The sequence below is a fragment of the Notamacropus eugenii genome, chromosome 2, assembly GCF_028372415.1.
Source record: "Notamacropus eugenii isolate mMacEug1 chromosome 2, mMacEug1.pri_v2, whole genome shotgun sequence".
NCBI classification, from domain to species: domain Eukaryota; kingdom Metazoa; phylum Chordata; class Mammalia; order Diprotodontia; family Macropodidae; genus Notamacropus; species Notamacropus eugenii.
This window is the reverse complement of record NC_092873.1, coordinates 185,982,000-186,000,006: the sequence shown is the minus strand read 5'-3', so window position 1 is coordinate 186,000,006 and position 18,007 is coordinate 185,982,000. Positions and strand designations below refer to the sequence as shown.

At 39.8% G+C, this 18,007-nt stretch overlaps 1 protein-coding gene across 5 annotated transcripts in view; it reads left to right on the top strand.

Moving 5' to 3' along the window:
- Positions 1-18,007, top strand: part of RTN4IP1 (reticulon 4 interacting protein 1) — a 58,130-nt gene that overhangs the window by 18,189 nt on the left and 21,934 nt on the right. For all 5 annotated transcript variants that reach the window (XM_072642972.1, XM_072642969.1, XM_072642973.1 and 2 more), the window contains 2 exons: positions 11,744-11,792; positions 13,876-14,012. In XM_072642972.1, the coding sequence (XP_072499073.1) occupies positions 11,744-11,792; positions 13,876-14,012 (186 nt within the window). The remainder of the gene's footprint in view (positions 1-11,743; positions 11,793-13,875; positions 14,013-18,007) is intronic.

The window sequence follows — 18,007 nt, the reverse complement described above, 5'->3', positions numbered from 1 at the left end:
CCAGTCATTTCCATATATCAGTCAGTAAGCATTTATTAAATACCTGCTATGGGTCAGACATTGAGGATAGGGACAGTGACTACGTAGATGGGGCAGTGGATAGAGCTCTGGACTTGGAGTCAAGAAAGAGTAGACTTCAAATCCAGCCTCAGAGAATTACTACCTATGTGACTCTGGGCAGTTTCCTCATCCATAAAATGGGGATAATAATATTGTCTACATCTTGGGATTGTTGTGAGAATCAAATGAGGTAGTAGTTGTAAAGCGCTTAACACTGTTCTTGGCACATAGTAAGTGCTATCTAAATGTTAACTGTTATTTTTAGCCATTATTACCATTGCAGGTAGGCACCTTCTCTGCAAATTGAATCCTAAAGAGCTGCCTGGAATACTGCGAGTTTAAATGATTTGCCTGAGGTCTCAATAGCCAGTGCTAGTCAAAGGTGGGACTTTAACCTAAGTCTAATGGCTTTGAAGCCAGCTTTCTAACCATTATGCCATGGTGCTTCTGAGGATACAAATGCAAAAATGAGGCAATCTTTGCCTTTAAGAAAATTATATTCTACTGGGTATCACGTATTCCCCCACCACCACCAAAAAAAAAAAAATCACGCAAGCAAAACTAACAGTTACTGAGCCTCTGTGTCTGTAAATGTTTTGTTCCCCAAGTTCTCACCCTCTACACAGAGTGCTTCCTCAAATCTTCTCTAGGGCTAAGATTGGTCAGTATCTTTACTCAGTGTTGGGCTTCAGTGCAGTGTTCTTTTCATTTACATTACATTGTTTTCGTGTATATGGCATTCTCTGGGATCTGCTTACTTTATTCTGTACTGATTCATACGAACCTCTCAATTTATAGATTTATTGTGAAGACTGGCTTGGAGTGATTAAATAACTACCAAGGGTGACACATGGCAAGTTAAGTGTTGAAACGAAGATAGAAGTAAAGTCTCCTGACTTTTTTCTTTTTATTATGTCCTGTTGACTCCCACTTATCACATTTGGCATAATGTTCTAGTGCTATACAAAGATTTGAAGCTCCAGAAATCGAATTCTTAATCTCTTGCTGACTTACGTACACTCATGTTTCTCTCGGCAAAATAGGTAAGATGGTGATGATCTGTCTCTTAGGGTTGCAAGTAAGAATAAATAAATGATCACAAAGTACTTAGGGAATAAGTGGCACATAAGGGCTAAATAATAGGTGAAATCTGAATGAGAAAGAAGCCAAAATTGATTTAGTATCTAAAGTATAGCTAGAGAGAAAGCCAAAAAAAAAAAAAAATCAGGTAGAAATGCAAGAGCAGCCCAGAGATAAATTCAGGCTTTGGTCTCTCCATTTTTCATCTCATATAGATCTTTCACTCATTTATTAAATCATAGAATGTTAAATCACCTAATCTAGCCATCCTGTTTTATAGATAAGGCCGAGAACTCAGGCCCGGAAAGGTGAAGGGACTTGTTTAGCATCACCCAGTGAGGTAGGTGGCAGACCCAGGGTTAAATCCTCCCTCTTTTCACAGCTGTGTTGATGGATGGATGTCCTAGGTTTGCTGATATAGATAATCCCTTCCCTGATGCAGATCACAGTCCATAAATTCTTCGTGGAGGATTCACAGAATGTCTTTAGTTGGCCTTCTTCTACTTCTTTTAATGACTCAGGAGTACCCAACTATTACTGAACCATTGATCCCTGAGCTTTCACTGGTGTCAGTGACCTTCTTTCTTCATTCATCCATGTCGTCCATAATGTCTTTTACATAACTTCTAAGGTATGTGAGTCATCGGTAATATTCTGCCGCCCACCTTGCACCTTCCCATTGCTTTTGGCAATGATCTTACAAGGTCATGGTTTTCTAGTGAGTTCAACCATACAGCTTCACTGGAATAATGTTGACATTAAAGAGATGACTTTTACATTAATAAGTATCTTGGGGATTATTGTAAAAGTACTGTATAATTTGCCAAATGTCACATAGCCCAATCACTTTCTATTTAACTCTGGGCCCAGCTCATTGCCTATTCATGGTGTCTGATTTGACTATATAGATGAATCAGATGGGTGTGTATGAATGAATGAATATGCCAAAAATCTCCAATTTTGTCAGTGTGGGGATTTCCTGGTGTGGGAACCAGCTCCATTCGTATAAGTTGAAACTTTTCTATGAGTTAGAGCTCTGCACACATATCATGTATATATGTATATAGATACTGCATGTATGGTATACAAAATTGATTAAAATATATATACGTGTGCAGTTTGTGTGTATATATATATGTACACACACACGTATATATATGGTTTGTTTTTTTTACAAAGTAGAATGTCTCATAGGACGGATTTATCATAGTCTGGGCAATTTGTTTTTTAATTTACTTTCTTTTTCTAGTGAGGAGAATAAGACCAGTCTCTGTTCTGCTCTTGATTTCCCCAAAGAGGCTTTGCTGCATTTTGGAGCTCCATACAGTTAGTGCAGTATAATCTGTAAATGGCATCGTCTGAAGATAGAGCTAAGGCATTGATGTTGGAGAGCATTGGCAAGGGGACAGCAGTACTAGAAAAAGGGACATCTCCCTATTTTCAAAACAGAGAAGAGGGTGGAATCTGTGAGCTATACGCTAGTGAGCTTTTACTTCAATTCGTGGCAAATTTTTATAATGTGCTATTAAAGGCATGGCTGGTGAACCCATCAAAAAGGAATCCATGATCACAAAGGGCCAACATGGCTTCATCAAGAACAGGTCCTGCCAGACTAATCTAATTTCTTTTTTGTTAGGATCATGAGACAAATAGATCAAGGGAGTGCTGTAGATACAGTTTCCTTAATTTGACACAGATTGTTAGATCAAGACTCATGCTACTCTTGTGGAAAAGATGGAGTGATGTGAAGCAGATACATACATACACTAATACATAGATAGTATGTATGTATAATAGTGGGTTCCCTCTCATTAGAGGTCTTTGTGCAAAGACCACATAACCACTGAATTAGGTTATGGAGAGAATGCCTGTTCAGGAACAGGTTGTACTGAATAGCTTCAGAGATCTCTTTAAGCATTTGAAAACCTTGACATCAGTAGCACTTAGCACAGGGCCTAGCACATAGTAAGTGCGTAATAAATGCCTATTGGTTGATCAATTGAACAGGAAATTCTTTGTGTGGACTCTGTGTAAGACATCTTCTAGAACAGATGTATCAAACAGCATTCTTGAGTGTAGCCTGAATCAGATTAAAATGTAATTGAGAAATATTTAACAAAATAAATGAAAATATACTAAATGTTAATATGTATATGTAAAGATGTGGAGATATATGTGGTCACAGAGAGAAAAATATAAAGATATAGAGAGACACAAACACCAATAGACAAAGACATAGATACAGCTACATATAGAGAGACAGATATAAAGATATGTAGACAGAGACATAAAAATAGATAGATATATGTAGACATAGATATAAATGTTATTAGATAACATTAATGTGTAGTTTTCTAAATCAGCATACAGCCCATAGGGATTCCTATGTATGATTTATGGTTCCCATTTTTAGTTGAGTTTGACATTACTTTTCTGGAACTCTTTAGGTGAACATGTCTTCTTTTTCTATCTCAGTGCCCAACTTGTAGTCTGTAGTTGAGGACTGGTGTAGTGCATGTGACAGCAGAACAGGGGAGTGAAGGCACCTGTGGTGTCAACCCTAGGGTCAAGTCTGTGTAAAGAGGAGACTAAGTCCAGAGCAGGGATAATGGAAGGATGTAGAGAGAGAGAGAGAGACAGGGAATAGAGGTGGTGAGCATGAAGACTGGATTTAGGAGCAGTAAGACAAAAGAGAAGATGAAAAGGAAATCGTGCCCTGGCAGGAATCTAACAAATGCAGAATCATGGAGGTGCCGTAGTTGTGGGTAATGGAGAATTCTGAGGTATTGCCATCCTTCCGAATAGCTCGGTGGTGTAGTGGAGAGGACTGGTCTTGGAATCAGACTGGAGGTCACCTCTTGCTACAGTCACTTCTAGCCGTGTGACCCAGGGAAAGTCACTCAATTGCTGTCTGCCTCAGTTTCCTCATCTACAGAATGGAAATAATAAGAGCATCTGCTTCCCAGAGTTGTCATGAGGAGCAAATGAATAAATACATATGAAGCTCTTTGCCAACCTTAAAGCACCCCTTAGATTTTAGTTATTATTTTTGGAGTTGAAAAGTTTATTGAAATGGGATGTCAGGCATATCTAGCGATTATTGCTCTATATCTTTATGTCTACATATATATTATATCTCTGTTTATACGTTTATATCTATGTCTGCATATATCTATTTTTATGTCTCTGTCTATATCTGTATCTTTATAACTATATCTGTCTCTCTATATGTAGCTATATCTGTGTATTTGTCTATTGGTGTTTGTGTCTCTCTATATCTTTATATTTTTCTCTCTGTGACCATATATATCTCCACATCTTTACATATACATCTGAATCCATACATATTCATATAGACATACATATGTGTATGTTTATGGGTCTGTTTTTCTATCTCTGTCTACACATACATATGTGTGTGTGTGTATGTGTGTGTGCATATGCATTTCTCTCTCTCTTAAAATCCCAAAGTTCAAGTCAGGGATTGTGATAGAGAACAGGGTGGTGAACTAGGTTCTGAGCTCTTCACACAAGCAGGGAGAGTGTCCTGGAAGCTGGCACGTTAAAACAACAAGGATCCAGACCAGATGATAGACATACAATGGAGTACAGTGTGGTATAGTGGAAAGAATACTGGATAGAAGGCCCAAGTTTAAATTCTGCCTCTGTCACGTGTGTAGTCTTGGGCAAGTTACTTCAACTCTGAGTTTCAGTTTCCTCATCTATAAATTGAAGGGGTCACACTAGGTCCTTACAGTCTTGTGTGAAGCTCACATATCAGTAACAGTGGCAGGAGGGTTTGAAGGTGACAATGGGGAACAAAGATGGGCCAATACTTCCTGACTTGTGGTATGGAATCAGAGGAAAAAGCTCAAAGAACAATGGAGAGGCTAATAGCACTGATGTGGTGAGTTTCCATGAGCCCAAGAAGAGACCGAGGATGAAGGAAATCTTGTTACTGATTTAGTGAAAATTCCAGAAGGCATAAAGGAAAAGGAGGGCAAAAGAACATATGGACTGTGGAGGAATAGAACTTGTTTGTTCTTCATTCTTGAAGAGGAGCATGACATCCGAAAGGTGATGCCATAACTTGTAATTGAATTGGATTTGGGGGTAAGAGCTGTGCAGAGTCACCAGTATCCTTTTCTTCTCCAGAGCCATCTGGGTCCAGTGGCAAGATATAGGTCAGGATGACTGGAGATGGCCCGATGCGCAATCACCTTTTTAAGCGATTTAAAGTCTTTAACAGGTTTCAGTTTGACTGAGGCAGCACCCAGTCAGTGATTAAGAATAGGCAAGAGATGGGGCAAAAAATAGCTTCTTTTACCTAGTAAAAAAAATAATACCAGTCTGGGAGGGGATGACCCTCAGGGTTTGTGGCCAAAACAGAAACAATTGCTATTTACTTTCACTCTGAGCTATGGGGCCCAAACAATGACTCCCTGGGCTTGGGTGGGACTATTGTTGGCCAGTCAGTGAAAGCCAGAGTGATTTGAGTTTAAGGCATGGTCCTAAAGAAAGAAATCTAGCCTGTAAACCCCAAGATATATTTGAGGTTTCAGTGATCAAAATCTACATTCCTTGGGCTGAGCACCCGAAGGTAAAGGTATGATACCCAATGTGGACAGAGGAAGAGGAAAAAGGAAAGGGAAGGGGAAGGAAGGAGCTGGATTGTCCAACTGAAGCTGGCCACTTGGGGCCCCAGTGGGGCAGCTCATGCTACTCTCAAGTTGTTTGTCCTTCATTCTTGAAGGGGACCTTGACATAAAGAAGCTGATGAGCTGCGCAAATTAATTGGATTTAAGTGAGGGAGGGCTGTGCAAAGATACAAGTCTTTCTTTCCTCTCTCTGCTCTGGAGCTATCTGGATCCAGTGATGAGATATAGATCAGAACAACTGGAGATGGCCCTCAATAGACCTTAGGTGGGAATGAATGAATGAAAAAGAAATTTAAATGCCTATTTATGTGCTAAGCATTGTGCTTGAGAATACTGGGAGAGGTGGCATAGAGAGAGGGCTTTTGTCTCAGGAAATAATTGATTCTGAATCACTAGGATTAGGGTTGTAGGAAGGAAAAATATGCTAGCCACTGATACTAATTGGTTGGGACCTCTACCTATCGGTACTGCTGTGATGCCGGGCATAATGGTGTGGTGGTATTAAATTACTTAAAATATTTTTTAAATCTAAATTTGGGCTTCCCCCCAAAAAGCATTTCCATCTACACAGAAGAATATAGTTTTCTGTGAAACCATAAATCCTCATTTTATACATTTTAAAAAATATGTAATAAATTCTACACATTACGTTCAAAATCATCCAGCTTCCTTCTGAAATTCTATCTGTTCTCATCTCAGCTCTTAAAAAGTGTTTCAGTAGCCCCCCCCCTTTTTTTTGCATCACTATTGCCAACCAGCATTCCCTACCTCAAACCCACCCCAAGTTAAAAACCCTAGAGAAAATAATGCAAAATGCGGGGGAGGTTGTAACAAATAAACATAGTCAAAGATGGTAAATGCACACAGTGGCTGAGTCCAAGAACCTCTCTCTACACCTGGTACTTCTCACCTTTCTGTGAGGAGGTGGGGAAAGCAGTTCACTCTAGGTCCTCTGGAGACACGATTGGTCATTGTGTTGATTAGAGTTAAGCCATTCAGAATGTTTTTCTTGACACATATTATTCTTGTGTAAATTGTTCTAGTTCTACTCCCTTTCCTCTCTTTCAATTCTTGGCAATAGACAGCCTTACCTTATTTATTTTCGTTGGAAATGAAAGGAGAAAACCTTCACTTGAAGATGTTACTCCCCCAAGTTATGGTTCTATCACTCTGTTCCCTGCATTGATAAACCCCTAGGAAAAGTAGTTCACGCCCACTACCTCTACTTCCTATAATACAGCTTCCCAACTCCATCACTCTATTGAAACTGTTTTCTCAGAGGTTACCAGTTACTTGCCAACTTAACTGCTAAGTCTGAGGGTCTTTTCTCATTCCTCCTCCTCATTAGTTTTTGTTCCAGCTGGCCATGCCACCCCTTCCTCTATTCTAGTCTCTCTCCCTTTGGCTTCCATATTGTAGTCCTATGAAGGTTTTCTTCTTACCTCTGTAATAATTCATTTCTAGTCTCTGGTTGGCTAAATGGAAGCTGCCATTATCTCACTGTCCTCTCATCTATTTATCCTTGTACTTTGGCGTTCATTTTGATGACTGTTGTAACCATTCGGTGCAGTGACTGTACAGGAAGCTGATTTTGAAACACAGCATTGTCAACAACGGCTCATTTCCTGTTTGCGATGGATTGAATAATTAATTTCATTTCCAATGATGTTGCATGATGCTCATCACATCCAGTATGATGCGATGTACCACAGCAAACTTGTCACCTGGGAAAGTACCTGTCACATAATATACAAGGGCTCCATAAATATTGTTGGAAGCATGGCGTTTGAATACACTCTCCCATCGAGCCTATTAAAAACAGTGTATTTGTTGAGAGAATGAATGAACTATCAGTAGTCTTTTCTATCTCCCTCAACAGAGCTTGGGAGGGTCCAGCAGATTGTCTCATCCCACTGTGTAGTTCAGAACCATGAAAGGACCAACTTCTGGCACCCAAATTCATTTAGCCATGACATTTGTTTTGTTTGAAGAACAAGTACGTTAGCCCTGATCTTTTTTACTTTTCTGTTTGTTTGGGCGTATATTGAATGACCTCTGCAGCTTTTTTGCTGCCAGGACCTTGAGAGAAGGCACATCCCCTGGGGTAGCCATAAACAGCCTCACCTGTAAGTTGTTCATTTTGCACTTTGGGGCGCCACCAGGTGGCTTCATTGTGAACTGAAGCCTCCACATAAGAGGTCAGACTTTGCTAAGTGCCCTGTTGAGAAACTGGAGGAGCAGCCCCAAGTTGGAAATGACCCCCAGGGTGCTTTAGGCCTTCTCTCTTTGAGCACACCAGACGGGGCTGGGAGATAGGCTCTTCAAGTTGGGGAAGGTAACGTGTCCTTGCTTTAGCAGCCACATCCCTATTACAGTCAGTTCCCAAACCCAGATTCCTCTACTTTGGATAGAGGGTAAGGGGAGAGGATGGTGGTAAGCTTGGTTTCACCAAGTATAAGTGGGAGCACTTGGAGGGAAGTCCTTTGGCTAGGATCTGGTTGTCCTTTTTAAATTGGAGGTGAATGAGAACGTAGTCTGGAAAAGCAGAATGATCTCATCAAAGTTAGGGAATTCAGCCCAATTATCTCCAAGGTTCTTTCCAGTGCTAAAATCCTTGAATTTTAATGACAGGCAAGATTATGGATAGTAATAGGTTTAAAGCTAACTTGATCGGAAATTTCTCTGAAAGTCTGGTGGTTTCTTTTTTCTTTCCTTTTTTTTAAAGTTTTTTTTTGCTTTTTTTACTTTCCCATCATCTCCCTTAGCTTATTCATCAAGACTTACCTTACAACAAAGATAAAAAAACAAACGATATTTTCTGTGCCTACTGACAGCATGTGCATTCATCGTCCATCACTTTCTTTTCACCCCATCCCCCCCAAACCTCCAATATACACAAAAGCAAGAAGGTGCATTTTCTCACCTCTTCTCCAAGGCCAAGCTTGGTTATAATTCCGTGATGTTCAGGATTTTATTGTTCTCTCCATTTAAATTGTTTTATTCATTGTGTGAATGGTTCTCTCATGCTTTGGTTTATGTCAGTCTGCATCGATTCAAGTAAGTCTAGCTGTGTGTGTTTCACTGAACTCTGCATTCGCCATTTCTTACAGTGCAGCATTAGCCCATTACATTCACATGGGGCAGTTTCCTTTCTATCCATGTCCCAGTCTGAAGACTGAAAACTAATTTCAAGATTCCCTTTACTGGATTTCTTTGTTTTTTTGCTTCCTTTGTTTCTATTTTTTTTTAAAATTAATTTGTTTTCAGTTTTTTACAATCACTTCCATATGTCCTGGATTTCACTTTAAATGCAGACTTAGAGATCAGTGACCATTCATCTAGTACTTCTTCTCAAGTAAGTAGAAAAGGCTGCTGTTTTGATTCATTGGATTGCCATCCTTAATAGACATGTGTTCAGAACTGCTGCGATACAGGGCTCTTCACTAACCACTGAGAAACAAAGCAGAGCAAAAGGTGCCTACTCTTAGGAGCTCTTACAGTGTAGCTGGGGAAGCATCCAAAAAATACTGGAAGGAACTGAGTGGTTTAATGATCTTAAGGTTTTCCCTCTCTGACTAACAAAATCATTCAAAGATAGTTTTCAGTACATGTAATGATTTCTCTCTGCCTCATTTATAAAGAGGATAAATGCAGAATGATTTTTCTAAGCTATTCTTTGAAGATACTGTGACAAATCATTAGCATCAAATGTTCTGTTACTGTTTTTTTCATGGCTTGCCCTCATACTACATTGCGTGCCGTGACATTTGCCATCATAGATCAGAAGTTCAAGAATTTATCTTAATAAATTCATCCGTGTTTGGAATAAAGGCACAATGGGAGTTATAGAAGTAAAAAAAAAAAAAAGACTTGGTGGGTAATCAAGCATTAGATTTGGTACTTTGTACCATGGAGAGGTGTTCCAGGCTTGCCTCTTGTCTTACCTATCTGTACTTATGATTTAGGGATAAGTTAAGGACTAGAACTGTAATTGTATTGATATAAGGAGCTTCTGGTGGGGAGTAGCTTCTACCAATGGAGATCTATACTGTCTCTGAAACATATTGAACTGGAGAGTTGCTTAGAGGCTTGAAAAGTTAGGGCCTCACAGGTATCAAAGACTGGACTTCAACCTGAGTCTCCCTATCTCCATGACCAGTTCCACTACACCATACTGCTCCTCATGATTTAACTGTTAACAGTTTCTCAATTTGATGTGTACACACGTATGCATACATATCACACACAGAAGAGAAAGACTATCTTTCTGTGGTTGGACTAGGTGGTATCTTAGATCCCTTCCAGCTCTAAATCTGATTCTATATGTAGATACATAAATACATATATACATGCACAGTCTAATCAGTGATTATCAGAAGCACAGCGGGCTTCAAGGAAGACAAATGACTTTCACTGGACCTTGAAGAAGGTAGAACATGCAAAGACAGAGGGAAAAAAGGACTTCTAGACTGATTTGGGGTACAGGAAGGCAAAGGGAAAAGGAATCTTTGAGCACAGCCACAGAAGCAGGACTATGCCTTGGGTGTTTAGGGAATATTGAGTAGACCATCTTGGTTGGAGCAGAGGGTGTGTAGGGAGTAGGAGATAAAGCAGAAGAAAGGAGAGGGCCTTGAGTGCTAATTTCATTTAATTGCCTCCCCTTATGGAGGAAACCAAGTCAGGATTTAAAATACACTCATGTATAGATCTTGTTAGGTTAGGTAGTTGATCCTCTTCTTTTTTCTCATGATTGTCACTTCAGTGACTCTTCCCACCACCTCTCCTTGCCCCATAGAAATTTTCCTTGCAATAAGTACGCTCAGTGTTGTCTGCATCTGAGAATTCATGTTTCATACCCTCCCTTTGGTCCCCCACATCTCATGCCTTGTTCTCTGAAGTCATGATTGAACACTGCACTGATTAAAGATCTGACATCTTCCATTGTTCTTTTTATTATTGTGGCCAACATGCCAATAATGATTCTGATTTTACTTGCTTTGTTCTGTGTCAGTTCCCATAAGTCTTCCCAAGTTTCTCCTAATTGCTCACAATGTTCCATTACATTCATAAGCCTCATTTTGTTTAGCCTTTCCCTAATAAATGGGCACTCACTTTCAGTTATTTGTCAGTACAAAAAAGTGCCACGATAAATATTTTTGTAATGTGTAATATGGAAATTTCTCCTCTCCAGTCTCCATGGGTATGTGCCTAGTTAGCATCACAGGGTCAAGTTTAGTGACTCTTTTATGTATGTATAATGTGGATATGTTTTTATACGTATTTGTAAGATAGGTTTAACAATGCTTTTCTCCTTCATAGAAAGGTGATAATGCTTTGTGACCATGGCAAGCTAGTTGACCCTCTCTGCTCCTTAGTTTTGCTGTTAGTACAGTGAGGGTTGGGATTAGGTGACCTTTATGGTCCAACCTTAAAATTATGAAATTTTTTGAAATTGAAATGAACTATTCTAGAAGTAAGTTTGAAAGGGGAATTGCTTTGATTCCAAGTCATCTACTGATATTTCTTGTTTCAGAGTGAGCAGCTAATTCAAAGTTGGTGTTAATAGTAGTACCTAAAAGCCTACTGAGTAGCCTTCTATGATCTGTGTCAATGGAAATTTCATAGGGACCTCCAGTGTGAAGTTTCTGAATATAACCTTGCCCCTTCTCCTTCAAGTTAGTAGCTGCAAGTGCAATTTCCACCAGCTCACACTGTGAGTTAGGCTTTTTGAACTCGTATCAGCTATTTAAAATCAGTTAAGTGACTTTTGGTAAATGTGCCCAGTCTAGTGAATCCTAGTGACCTTAAATTAGTGCCCCTTACGAAACCATCAGATTGTCGAGGAGCACTTAGAGTGTCTGATTCAGCAGCAACAACGTCTTCTTGCCTGTTCACTAGTTAATGGACTTACGTTATTAATGGTTATAATTTCTTTTGCATTACAGTGTTTTAATTTTGGGAGCTTCAGGTGGAATTGGTACCTTTGCTACGCAGGTAAAGTATTATATTTACCTTATATTTTATTTAAATATGTAAATCTGTACTTTATAGTGATCCTATAGAGTCTATAGAAGAAGGGGAATATAACACATGACCCATTCTTCCCAGTGTGATTCTTCAAGGAGAAAAACCTACTAATGTGGAATATCTGAACATTTCCAGGTGTTTTTTTTCACTCATATAACAAAAGGGGGGAAAATAGGAAGGAAAAGGACCTGAAGAGAAAGAGAAGAAAGAATGTTGGTCATTTGGTAGAAAAACTCCCAGTGTTGAAATTGTTTGCTTAAACCTTTTGGCTCCAGTTATTTATTAAGGTGTACACAATGAAAGTGCTAAGTAGCTTCAAGTGGGAGACAAACTATTACGCTCTTAAGGAAGGAAAGGGCCAAAAAAATTTATTGACTTGTTTCACCATGTGTCATATATTATTCCTAATGTTTTAATGCTTGCTCTCCCTTGCATACTCTTTCTGTCCCTCCTCTCCTTAGATAGTTCTCTGTGTGCGTGTACACACACCCACACACACAAAATTAATGTGAGTAGAATAGGTGCTTAGAAATTAATTTCCTTTTTTCTTGACAGTATTAAGTTTATTTTAATATTGGTGAGGCAATGGTCACTAATGAGCTAGTCATCCTAGAACACATTCTTAACACGTTTGCATCTAATTGGGGACTTGCTTTTGAAAGCAGTATGCCATTACATTCAAGCAGCTTTTGACTTCAGCCCTTGAACAAGATACATCTTAGACAATTTCACCCTTGAAATTTTTTTTTAGATTACCAGGACATAAACACAGTGGCCTTTATTGCTTCAGAAAAGTAGGTGTGGGGCAAGGGGAGGGAGATGGGAGAAGTTCTCGTGGAGTTTCAGAGCCCTTTTTTGTGGCTATATGAACTATCAGATTAAAGAGGTCTCTGGTGAAGTTCATGGACAGGCAAAGTTAATATCTGGCCTTATCATGAGATATAAGTTATCGTGTGTCTTGCCTTAGTTATCTGTGATAGGTGAGGATCTTCAGGTAATGCTAATTACATAGCTTTAGGAAAGCTGAAAAGTATTTCTAATCCTGCAAATGACCAGGGAAAAAAATGCAACAGTTTTCTGGAATGTTCTTGCCATTTAACTTTGACAGAATTAGAATTTGTCTCTTATTTCTGTTTAATTCTAATTCTGGACTATAGCTTACTCTTGGAGCCAGGGGATTCTTGACCTTTTTTATGTCAGTCTGATAAATTTTAATATTACTCTGTTGCTGCTAATCATAATTAGGGGAAATGCTAAATTTCATTTTGGGGTTAACAAAAATAAAGATGTAATTTCCCCCCACTCCCCATTCAGCTTCACAGATTCCTTAAAATCTATCCAAAAATTCCTCTGTGGAGCCCAGATGGAAAATCACTGCTCTGTGTCTGTGGGAGGCAATATGCTTAGCTGGTACACCCTAGAGGGGCAGTGTCATGCAGTGGAAAATGTGCTGGATTTGGAGTTAGAGGGCTTGGATTCAAATCCTTTTTCTAGATAACTTCTGAGGGCCCTTTGAGATCCAAATCTATGATCCTCTGATCCTTTCTATTGCATTAAAACACACATTTTTCTCACCAAACCTTTAGAAGTTGTCTTATTCCAGTGAATGACTTGAGCTTAGTACTTAGGTGACAAGCCCCTCCTCATTTCTTATTAAATGGCTAAGAGAAGGTATCCCTGAGTGTCCGAGCTATCCTGAGACAGTCACCTCTCAGTGAAGAGGAGTATAGAAGTGTTAGCAGTGTCTGTGTTTACGGTACAAACATACCAGCAAGGTCAGACTTAAGGAGATTATAAATATAAAATGCATTATAAACATACAGAAATCTCAGTGATTGTTGCTTTTATTAATTAAAAAAATTCTTTTGGTTTGTGAGGTTTTCTTGGTGAGCAAACATTTACTTCATTTTTTGGCTTCTTTCATAGGTGACTTCCCTTTTGTCTTCTTGAGAACCAGGCACTTAACATCCTCCAGAGACAAAGCTGACATGTGTTTACTCATTTCTAATCCCTAAAACTTTATTTCCTTTAAAAAAAAATTATTTTCTAGTTACTGAAAGCGTGGGGCGCCCACGTGACAGCAGTTTGTTCTGGGGATGCCGCTGACCTAGTAAAGAAGCTTGGAGCAGATGATGTAATTGATTACAAATCTGGAAATGTGGAAGAACAGTTGAAATCTTTAAAACTGTATGTATGGGCACACTGGGGAGATGGGGAGATGAGACATTGGGCAGACAGCGTAGGTGGTCGGTGCCTGGGATGGCTTGGTGACCAAGTGTCACTCTAGTCTGTAGTCACAACTTTAGAGAGGTATCTCTATATAGAAGTCCCCTTTGTATTATTAGAAGTCAGTCTAGCTTGTTTGCTGTTTTTAATACAACCTAACCAACTCTGTGGTTTCTAGATAATTGCTGATGATATTCCACTTGTCTCATGCTTTTAAGTCATCCTTTCCAAAATCATTACACTGTGGCTAGTCTTTGAAAAGAAGGTGCATAGGTTTGGCTCTGAATTCTGTACTTTGACTTCCATACCCCACAGGATCTGGATACTGTATGAGACGGTGTCATTTGTATAATAAATGGTCAATGCCATAAGCCCTGTTCTTTTTCTGTGTCCAACAGAGAAGCTCAGTAAATAGAGGGTTAGGCCTGGAATCAGGGAGATCTGAGACACTTACTAACTGTGTGACCCAGGGAAAGTCCCTTAATCTCTCTGTGCCTCAGTTTCCATAGCTGTAAAATAGGCATAAGAATAGTACCTGCTTTGCAGGGTGCTTGTGAGGATTGAACAAGATGAACAAGATACAGTGCCTGGCACGTCATAAGTGCTTACTGAGTATGCATTTCCTTCCTCCCTCCTCTCCAGTGTTTTGACATAGTAAGGCCACAAGAGAAACAAAAGGAGGCTCAGTGTTTAAATGACAACATGGAGCGTTGCCTAAATTCAGGTCTTGTGCGTTTGCTTGATGTTTACCAAGCAAAAGCCAGATGTGGAGAGAGATGTGAGCCCTCCCCACTCAGCTCTCTTGTGAATGCTTTCAGGTCTTCCCAAGGCAAGATGTAAACAGACAGTGGATCGAGCAGGTCCAGAGTTGTAATGTTCATGCTACCAAGGGTTTTCTTTTTCTAAGTTTTATTCTTGGGACAAAGCTCCAACTCTCGTGCTTAAAATGAGGAAATAAACACAAGAATCTTTTTGCTCTTGATTTGTCATGTGCCAGCTCATAGTTATTCATTATTATTTCTATAGTTTCTGTTTCTGTAATGCCTGAAGGCTCACACGTTGCTTTCTTCACGGCAGTTCTTTGAGGGATATAGTACAGTTATAATAAATAGACATTTCTATAGCACTTTGAGATTTGTACATTGCTTTACATAGCTCATCTCTTTGGAGTATCCTAACGATACTGTAGATTCTGTTGTTACTGTTAACCCCATTTTAAAGTTAGGAAAACCATGGCTCAGAAGGGTTGAGTTCCATTCCCATGATCATTCAGTTGTTAAGTACTGGTGGTGGAATTTGAAGCCAAGGCTTCCTATTCCAAGTCCAACACACTATCCATTATTCCACTCTGACTCTGAGACTGACTTGTCACATTCCCAAGAATGCAGAGCTAATAGAAATGTGTAGTGCAGTCCCTTCATTACTACCCTAGGCTGCTTCAGATGGTGGTGGGTAGTAGGTCAGTTGTAGACCTCCCTTGTCATGGTTTTGGAGAGACAGACTGGCCAAGGGTCTGTGTCGCTGGTCTGAAGCATTGCCAACAGTTCTGGTGGTCCTTGGAAGTGGGTTTGAATGAATGCACAAGCAAAGCATTTAGTAAATTCAATTGTTTTTCATTCGTGTCCAGCTTTTGTGACTCCAATTTGGAGTTTTTTTTGTCAAAGATACAGGAGTAGTTTGCCATTTCCTTCTCCAGGTCATTTGACAGATGAGGAAACTGAGGCTCACAAGGTTAAGTGACTTTCCCAGGGTTACACAGCTAGTAAGTGGCTGAAGCCAGATTTGAACTTGGGAAGATGAGTCTTCCTGACTCTGGGTCCAGCACTCTATCCACTGAGCCACCTAGCTGCCCTTATTCATTGCTTCCTATGTGCAAAGCAGTGCACTAAACCCTGGGGATGCAAATAGAAAAGAGAGACAAGCCTTGTTCCCAAGGAGCTCACGTTCTAGGAGAGAAACAGCACATATGGAAAGTCTCAGCTGCCGGTCAGATGGAAGGTCCCCTGGGCCTTAAGAGTTCAGGGACAAAACATGTTACTGCATCTTCTTTAATGTCATTTTAGCTGATAAAATGTTGCTAGGAATGACCTGTGTCACCACTCTCCCTTGAAGTCCATGGCATGGAGGCCTCTGTTACTTACATGCCTCCACTGTCTGGCAAGACCCAGGAATGCTAAGCTGGTTTCCAGGGGTGTGAGTCTGTGCAGGCAGTTGTGGCTCCTGGTTGGTCCATTGGGCTCCTCAGTAGTGGTGAGACTGAGCTGTCCATCCTCATGGCCACTTCTGTACTGGGACCCTTGGTAAAGCAGCTTTGGACTAAGACCAGTGTCTTAGCCTCTTTGCTTTATATTTGATATGTGACTAGACACAAATTGTTTTCAAGAGAATGAAATAACTTCCAGATAATATTTCCTTTTAAGTAATTAGCAAGTGAATCACTCCTTCTCCAAGTCTGGACACATTAGTCCAATTAAACTGCACTCCCTTGCTATCCATTAGCCTCTGTGGGCCACCTTTGCCACCTTTTACACTGTTCCTATACAGTGACTTAAGCTGTTATGCAGAATCAGTAATGGGTTTCAAGAGTTCCACTGTCTGAGTTCATCATTTGATGAAGCTAGGATGGGAAAATAATTAATGAAATAGTAATTTTTGTCTTGCTTTTTGACTAATTAGCATGGCAGTCTACTGATCTTTTGAAGTCTTTTGGAAAAGAATACTGGCTTGAAGTCAAAGCACAGGGGTTTTAATTCTGTCTGTACCACTTACTCCTTGTGTGACTTTGTTCAAGTCGTTTAACTTAACTTGCATCTCAGTTTCCTCATCTATAAAATGAGGAGAGTGGAGGGGAGGATGGACTGGAGATTCATTCAAGCCCTGAACCTGTGCTCTTATCATCCTTGTAGCCCCATGGAATAGCCATGTGATCTTCCCTCTGTCCATAGAGTGGTTAGGGAAGTATGTATTGGATACACACCAGATTTCTTGCATGGATTTGTGCTCCTCCACATATCATAGAATCATAGATCTAAAACTGAAAGGGCCTCTAGCAGTTATTTAGTTCAACTTTCCAGAGGAAGAACCTGGAGCCCAGAGAGGGAAGGTTCTCTTAACATAGATAGCAGAGAGCAGAACTGGGATGCAGACCCAGATCTTTTGGGTCTAGATCTGTTGTTTTTTGACTCAGTGGTGAAGAACTGATCTATGGGCCATATGCACCTCTCGATTTAATTTAGAAACCTTTCTGGTTGGATGAAATGAAGACAGCATAGTCTGATGGAAAGTATGCACTAGCTTTGGAGCAGAGGACTTGGGTTCAAACCCTATTTTGGATGTTTACTACCTGAGTGACCTTGGGCAGGACCCAAGGGCCTTGGAACTCAGTTTCCTTATCTGGATGGTATTCTGACTAAGCCTCCATGGCTTCTTCCAGTTCCAAGTCTGTGATCTTAAGTATCTGTAGCCTATTTCAGAGCCTCCACTGTTAATATTAAAACAAACACGGGCAGTCTGCAAAGTATGGCAAACATCCTTGGTCCAGGGATTCATTCTTAGATGATATTCTCTGAGTTCTATGATAATACAGTATTTGATGAGACAAAGCACTTTGGGGGATATGAAGCATCTCGGTTATTGTGGAGTGGTACTTGGACTCACCAGTGATGTTTTACATGAAGTCAAACAAAAATACCCAATGTAAGGAAATTCAGGAAGTCAAATTATAAGCAAATAGTAGGAGGGAAGATAATGGTTAGATGATATTTGAGAATGAAAATCTTTCTTGTATATATTAGAAAGTGACTTGTTTCATGTGGGTGAATGGCAGCACCCCTGGTTATTTCCTCCAAAACTAAAACATTTCTTAAATGTATTAGAAATGAAATAACTTTAAGTTATGAAATGAAAACTTATTTAAGAAATGAATTAACACAGTGGGTCTCATTTGATCTATGCTT